Source organism: Cotesia glomerata, unplaced genomic scaffold (genome assembly GCF_020080835.1).
Source record: "Cotesia glomerata isolate CgM1 unplaced genomic scaffold, MPM_Cglom_v2.3 scaffold_255, whole genome shotgun sequence".
Lineage (NCBI taxonomy): Eukaryota > Metazoa > Arthropoda > Insecta > Hymenoptera > Braconidae > Cotesia > Cotesia glomerata.
Window position 1 is genome coordinate 1 of NW_025403052.1, and position 8,937 is coordinate 8,937.

The 8,937-nt window shown below is 25.8% G+C and overlaps 1 protein-coding gene across 1 annotated transcript; it reads right to left on the minus strand.

The window, feature by feature from the left end:
- Positions 1-5,455: 5,455 nt before the first annotated feature.
- LOC123274192 lies at positions 5,456-7,830 on the minus strand (the record flags this gene model as incomplete). Its single annotated transcript, XM_044741710.1, has 2 exons — positions 5,456-6,017; positions 7,377-7,830. Coding segments are annotated over 2 exons (825 nt in total), but the record flags the coding sequence as incomplete, so codon positions are not given.
- Positions 7,831-8,937: the final 1,107 nt, after the last annotated feature.

The window sequence follows — 8,937 nt, forward strand, 5'->3', positions numbered from 1 at the left end:
AGCCAAGTTAACCTCGGAGAAGAAAGTGCTTGAAGAAAAAATAGACGAGCTCAGGACCAAGCAGCTTGATTTCTTGTCGGAGTTAGATAAAATGCGAGGGAAAGTTGCTGAGAGCAATTGCAAAACAAAAGAATTTTTGAAGCAGTGTAAGGAGTTGTACAATGAAGAGATTAGGAATTTTATGAATGAACGAAAGGAATTTCTTGAGCAGTTAAGCTCGAAAGTCAATTCAGTTCCTGAAATTTAGTTTAAAAGTAAATTATTTTTTTTATTTTTATATGTATTTAATAGGAGGTAAATAATTCTAGATTAACTTTTTTTTTATCCAGTATTATATTTTTGGGATATATTGCTTGTTATTTTTTGTTATACATTATCATATTTTTTTTTTTTTTCATCAAGTTAGTTTAAAATTAATACTGGGTGATCGCGTTTATTTGAATTGTGATAATTATACAGTTTAAATAATAAGTAAAAATTATGATGGTCACAGACTGGTTAAAATTAAGTTTTTAGAATAATTATTTAATTATGAATTGCCTTAATTAAAAAATAAATTTTCTTTATTTCTTTTTATAAATGAGAAAATTAATGAGAAGTATATCTTAAAAAATGTCAATAATTGAGAAATGATCTTGTATTTTGTAAAAATTGGCATTTTGAAAGATATAAGCTCACTCCGACATTACACTCATTAAGACCTTTCATTTGAGTACCCACATCAATTTTTCATATAATATATATATTTATATATTTGACAAATACCATATATATAAAATATATAAAAATGCCATGTGGGTATTTGAATGAAAGCTCGTTGAGTGTAACATAAAAATGAGTTTATATCTTAAAAAATGTCAATAATTAGCAAATTAGATTGTATCTTGTGAACTATTGACATTTGTAAAGATATAAGTTCTCTCCGACATTAGACTCATCAAGACCTTTCATTTGAGTACCCACATCAATTTTCATATATTTCATATATTTATATATTTCACAAATACCATATATATATAATATATAAAAAATGCCATATGGGTACTTAAATGAAAGGTCTCGATGAGTGTAACATCAAAATGAGTTTGAATTTTAAAAAATATCAATAATTAAGAAATGATATTGTATCTTGTCAAATAAGGGCATTTTTAAAGATATAAGCTCACCCCGTGAATACACCAATCGAGACCTTTCATTTGAGTACCCACATGACATTTTTCATATATTTTATATATTTATATATTTCACTAATACCATATATATAAAATATATGAAAAATTCGGTGTGAGTACTTAAATGAAAGGTCTCGATGAATGTAACATCGAAATGAGTTTATATTTTTAAAAATATTAATAATTAAGAAATGATCTTGTATCTTGTCAACTAATGATATTTATAAAGATATAAGCTCATCTTGACATTACACTTATCGAGACCTTTCATTTGAGCACCCACATCAATTTTTCATATATTTTATATATTTATATATTTCACAAATACCATATATATAAAATATATAAAAAATGTTATGTGGGTACTTAAATGAAAGGTCTCGATAAGTGTAACATCGAAATGAGCTTATATCTTAAAAAAATATCAATAATTAAGAAATGATCTTGTATCTTGTCAACTAATGATATTTTTAAAGATATACGCTCATCTTGACATTACACTTATCGAGACCTTTCATTTGAGTACCCACATCAATTTTTCATATATTTTATATATTTATATATTTCACAAATACCATGTATATAAAATATATAAAAAATGTCATGTGGGTACTCAAATGAAAGGTCTCGATAAGTGTAACATCGAAATGAGCTTATATCTTGAAAAATATCATTATTTGACAAAATAGAATGTCATTTCTTAATTATTGACATTTTTTAAGAAACAAACTCACCTCGATGTTACACTCATCGAGACCTTTCATTTGAGTACCCACATCAATTTTTCATATATTTTATATATTTATATATTTCACAAATACCACAAATATAAAATATATGAAAAATGCCACGTGGGTACTTAAATGAAAGGTCTCGATGAGTATAACATCGAAATGAGTTTTTATGAATAAAAAAATTAATCGGAGTAATTTTCGGTAGTAACCTTCATAGTACAGTGGAATGATTCAAAAATATTTAATTACTGTGCATAAATAAAATTTTTTAAAATAATAATTAAGTACAATAACTTTCATTTTGTCGAACACTTAGAAGATGTTTAATTTACTAAGTAGATAATTATGCAGTAATTAAAGTAAAATAAATTTTTTATTTCACAAAACTAGCCGAATATTTAGTTGTAAAAATAAATAAATTTTGGCATCTCTAATTAAAATTTATAATTAATTTTTAAGCCGTAGCAAGAAAATGAAACAGCTACGGATTAAAAATAATTAAATTTAATTACAATTAATTTCTAAGCTAATATGAAGAAAAATATATATATATATTTGTGAAATAGTCGCGTATTTACATTCTCATAAATATATATTATATAATATAGAACAAGAGTCAACAATTTTTTAAACTAGAGCACAATATTATTACTTTTTTTCTCTTTGTTTTTTTTTTTTACAGTGATAGACTATAGGAGAAAAATATACAACATAAAACATATTGATTATATACACCTATTGTATTCGTATCGAGAAAATTTATATCAATAATTCTTTCATTAAGTTTTCAAACAATGGCATAAGCATGATACTTTGCACTTTCGCCAGATTTATTATCTTTTTTTTTGTTTTGATATTTTTAAGCTCGAGTAGGAAAAATATATCAATCATAAAAATCATTTAATTAAAAGAGTGATTATGATTCAATTTTATGGTTATAGTTATTGATATTTTTTTATTGAAATATTTTTTCTGCTGATAAATTCAAGTTGATTTTTTTGTGATATTTTAAATCATAAAAATATGTGTCTTGGACACCATCTACGCTAGATCGGATGGCAGTGATAATAGGCTGATACTAAAAAAAAAAAAGTGATCTAAATTTATTTATTAGAACAGATGCCGTAAATGTGTTTAAAATTTATTAGTAGAAATTTAAGAATTTTTTAGTTAAAATTTATTACAAAATATATTTATTTTTAATTCCACTCATAGGAAATTTAATTTTAATTTCAATTGTGATTTAATTAATAAAAAAATTTTTTTTTTTAATTCCGCTTATAGAAAATTTTGAAGATTACAAGTGCAATTTTTTAAAAAGAATTTTTTTATTGTAACTTAAATTGCTGAAAAAATTTTTTTAAAAATACACTTGTAGAAAAATTTCAAAATTATGAGTGCAATTTTTAAAGAACAATTTTTTAATTGTAATTCAATTAATAAAAAAATTTTTAAATGTCTTATAATTTAAGTATCATCTAAAATTTAAGTTAGCTTACTTTGAAATTTTTAAGAATTTTATGGTACTAAAAATAGTATTTAAAATAATTCCACGTGTAAAAATTAAACAAAAAAATATTAGTGGAAATGTTTTTTTAATTTACAATGGTCAGCTAACTTCAGTATCATAGAATTTTTATAATCTAAAAGTATATAACCTATATAAAGAAAAAAAAGAAAAAATTTGTGTCCAGGATAGTCATATGATAAAAATCGGTTTTTTAGTAAAATTTAGTATCATTGCAAAGGTCTAGAAACATAATTAAGAAATGACCTTGTTTCTTGAGAACTATTGACATTTTTAAAGATATAAGCTCATCCTGATGTTACACTAATCGAAACCTTTCATTTAAGTACCCACATCAATTTTTCATATATTTTATATATTTACATATTTCACAAATATCATATATGTAAAATATATAAAAAATGCCATGTGGGTACTCACATAAAAGCTCTCGATGAGTGTAACATCGAAATGAGCTTATATCTTAAAAATATCAATAATTAAGAAATGACCTTGTATCTTGAGAACTATTGACATTTTTGAAGATATAAACTCATCCAGCTTTTACATTCATCGAGACCATTTATTTGAGTACCCACATCAGTTTGTTATATATTTCATATATTTACATATTTCACAAATATCATATATGTAAAATATATAAAAAATGCCATGTGGGTACTCACATAAAAGCTCTCGATGAGTGTAACATCGAAATGAGCTTATATTTTCAAAAATATCAATAATTAAGAAATTAGATTGTATCTTGTCAACTAATGACATTTTTAAAGATATAAACTCATCCCGATGTTACATTCATCGAAACCTTTCTTTTAAGTACCCACATCAATTTTTCATATATTTTATATATTTACATATTTCACAAATATCATATATGTAAAATATATAAAAAATGCCATGTGGGTACTCACATAAAAGCTCTCGATGAGTGTAACATCGAAATGAGCTTATATCTTAAAAAATGTCAATAATTAAGAAATTAGATTGTATCTTGTCAACTAATGACATTTTTAAAGATATAAGCTCATTTTGATTTTACACTCATCAAGACCTTTCATTTGAGTACCCACATCAATTTTTCATATATTTTATATATTTATATATATATATATATATATATATATATATATATATATATATATATATATATATATATATATATATATATATATATATATATATATATATATATATATATATATATTATATTATATACATATATATTATATAAATATTATATATAAAAATATCAATAATTAAGAAATGATATTGTATCTTGTCATCTAATGACATTTTTAAAGATATAAGCTCATTTTGATATTACACTCATCAAGACCTTTCATTTGAGTACCCACATCAACTTTTCATATATTTTATATATTTATATATATATATATATATATATATATATATATATATATATATATATATATGACAAATATATCAAAAATGCCATGTGGGTATTTAAATGAAAGGTCTCGATAAGTGCAATGCCGGAATGAGCTTATATCTTTAAAATCGTCAATAGTCAAAAAGTACAGTGCAATTTACCAAAAGCCACTATTGAATAAATCAAAATTTTTATTCATTTATAGTTCACAAGTCACCATGTGACTTGTGAACTGCGTTGCTAGTTTTTCCTCAATTTCAGTACTTTAATAATTAATTTTTTCTTCTGGTCTTAAAAAATTGACTGTTGAAACAATTTTTCAATAAATTTAAATACAATAAAATTTACTCGAGTGTAAATTAATAAAAGTCTCTTCATTGATCTAACAAACTTCAGATCAATGATTAACCAATCAGCTTCGCTGATTGGTTCCAGTTAACTAATAAACTTTCTAACCTAAAGAACACTTTTACGGCATCTGTACTTGAATATAATAATAATAGTAATATACACATTAATAAAAATAAACTACATATTAATTTAATTAATAAATATTAGGCACCAGGGATGCATTGATTAAACTTAAAAAACCTAAATTACAGACTTTAAATAGATTATTGCCATCATAAACTTCTTCTTTATCATCATCTTCATCATCATTAACAACACTTATAATAGTCAACAACCAACAGCACATTAATTACGTAAAACATATTTAATTGTTCCCGTCAGAGCCTCAGAAATCCTAACTAAAAAATAAACAGAGACTAAACCGAGCTGACTTGGACAGAAGAATTAAGGTCTGGATCGAGGGCTCTCATGCTAGCCACGGCACTTCTCCAGCTCCAGGTCAGCGGTGTCATTTAATCCCGCTTCAGTGAAGCTCGAGTTCCCGTCGCTGATTATCGAGTCGTTTTTCTTCTTGACTCCACCATTAACTTCTTCATCAATCCGGCTCTTGGAGTCTTTAATCTGTCCTGATTTCTTCTCTTTCTCTACCATTCCATTCTTCGCTCTGCTGTCCTTTTCTCGAGGCTTTTTAGTCAAACTGAAGTTTGTGATCTTGGAGCTCTTGTCTTTACCCTGGCGGAGCGAACCAATGCGACTTGGTTCCGTTGAATCCTGCTCTTCTGATATCGATACCAAGTTTTTGTCAGCTGTCCCGTCTTCTTTCGCCACGATTGGGATATCATCTATAAATAAATGTTTTATTATTATTATTAATATTTTTTACAATTTTTTATTTTTATTTTTGAGAGGTCTAGTGATAAAAAAATTGGAGTTGCTATACCCTTTTATATATTTAAATATTCTTGTGTACCAGAGTAAAAAAGATTTATATAATTAAATATATTTATTAAATAATGACTTTTGTTAAATTAAATTGTACTTTCTTAAATATTGACGTTTTTAAAGATATAAGCTCATCCGGATGTTACACTCATCGAGAGCTTTCATTTGAGTACCCATATCAATTTTATATATATTTTATATATTTATGTATCTTACAAATACCATATATATAAAATATATAAAAAATATAAAAAATAACATGTGGGTACTTAAATGAAAGGTCTCAATGAGTGTAACATCGAAATGAGTTTATATCTTGAAAAATGTCAATAATTAAGAAATTACATTGTATCTTGTTAACTATTGACATTTTTAAATATATAAGCTCATCCCGACATTACACTCATCGAGACCTTTCATTTGAGTACCCACATCAATTTTTCATATATTTTATATATTTATATATTTCACGAATACCATATATATGAAATATATGAAAATGCCATGTGGGTACTCAAATTAAAGCTCTTGATGAGTATAACATCGAAATGAGTTTATATCTTGAAAAAAATCTCAATAAATGAGAAATGACGTTGTATCTTGTGAACTATTGACATTTTTAAAGATATAAGCTCATTCTGACATTACACTCATCGAGACCTTTCATTTGAGTACCCACATCAATTTTTCATATATTTTATATATTATATATATGTATATATGAAAAATATATCAAAAATGCATGTGGGTACTCAAATGAAAGCTCTTGATGAGTATAACATCATGATGAGCTTATATCTTAAAAAACGTCAATATTTAAAAAAGTACAGTGCAATTTACCAAAATTCATTATTTAATGAAGTAAAATTTCATAAGTCCTTGCAGTCACGTAGTGACTGCAAAATTGCCAGTATAAAATTATATAAAATTTTTTCTAATCGGCCGATTGCATGATAGTCTTAATTTTAGACATCATGAACCTGAAAATCTCAATAGCGTGCTAATAATTACCGTGTAATTAAACTAGCATGCACGATTAATATCCATCAATATAAATATTTTAAAAAAATATAATACAGAAGTGCTTCAAAATAAATTACTCCCAGCTGTGAAAAAATTAACGTGTAAGCGTTGATTACAAATTTGTTCGTAGCGTGCTAATTGATAGCGAGAGTTTAAATGATGAACCCTCGGAAATGACAACAACTGGTACCGTGAGTGACTTGATAGTGCGCCAGCAGTGATATTGCCTGGCTTGCCTCGTTCAATGGCTCTGAGTCCATTGATATAGAGTCCCTCCGCGGAAGCAACGATCACTTCGCCAAGAGCCTGCTCCTCCAGCACGCGATAGAGCCGCGCTCCAGCGCTGAGTCGGCTCTCGTTTCCTGGAGAGTCACTGCGCTCTCTGCGAGGCCTGCGGATCACGTCGTCCTGGGACACGACCTTGCGATCCCGAGATTTCTTCGGAGAAGTTCGGCTCGGCGATCCGCTCGCCTGGCTAGCCAGGCTCTCTCGCCTGGAGTTGTCCACTGAAGAGCCTCCGCTGCGGATCTGCAGCACTTCGTCCTCGTCCAGCGACTGGGGCATGTGCTTTCTCAACCAGGCACGACGCTTTCCGGAACTCGGGGATGGTCGCGGTAATTTTTCTTTCTCGTCTATGCTCTTTACTTCTTCTTCGAATAAGTTTATGTCCAGGTCGTCTAATTTTTCCGGTCATTTTATTTTATTTACATTTTTTTATAGTTTCAATTTTTTTTTATTAATTTAATTATTTAATTAATTAATTAGTTATTTATTTATTTTAATTAATTAGTTTAAATTAAATGAATTTTTTTAATTAAATTAATTAGTTAATTTAATTGTTTTTTAAAATAATTTAATTAAAATTTAAAAATAAATCTTAAAATTAGGGTTCAATCTAAAGCTAAATCTAAATCTAAAGTGCTGGTTATATATATTATATATTAGCGGTGTGAAAATTAATTCACAAGAAAATATATGCGGTAGGTAATTTTTAATTATCTAAATTTTATTTTATTTATTTTAATTACTTCAATTAATAATTGGAGGAATTATAAGCACTCAGGAAATTTTTTTCAATAAATTTTTCTTAAAAAAAAATTATTTGAGGTAAAAGCCCCAATTATTGACATTAGAGACAAAATTATGATTTGATTTTTTTAAGCAATCAAATATCAATATCGTTAAATTTTTGTTTGTGGTAATGTCTCATGTAATGTTTTTACTAATTTTTAATTAGTCGTGCTATATAAATATGTTTATTTTTTTCAAGAAATATTCATGTACTAACTTAATTTTTTTTTTTTAATTATTGAGTTTTGTCTGAAAAATTGAATATTATTTTTATTTAATTCTGTTTTTAATACAGAATATAAAATTTAAAGAAAAAAATGTAAAATGTAAACGTAAAATTTACAAATTTTTTAAAAATAAATTTACAATTTACAAATTTTAAATCACAAAATTTTTTTTTGTTTTTTCATAATTAAAAAAAAATTTCTCTATAAATTAATAATTGAAAAATTTGAATAAAAAATTCAACAAAAAATTATATTTTTTACTTTGAAATTAATTTAAACTAAAGTAAAAGCCCCAAGTGTATTGACACTATAAGTTATAACAAAGTTATGATTTGATTTTTTAAGCAATCAAAATATCAATTTTTTTGCTTGAATTTTGTTTTGTGGTGGGTCAATGTCTCAAAATAATGTTTTTACTAATCAAATTTTTAAAATGATAATCATTTGATATTTTTGCAAAATTAATTTTAAATAATTAAATAGATTATCCGGATACACC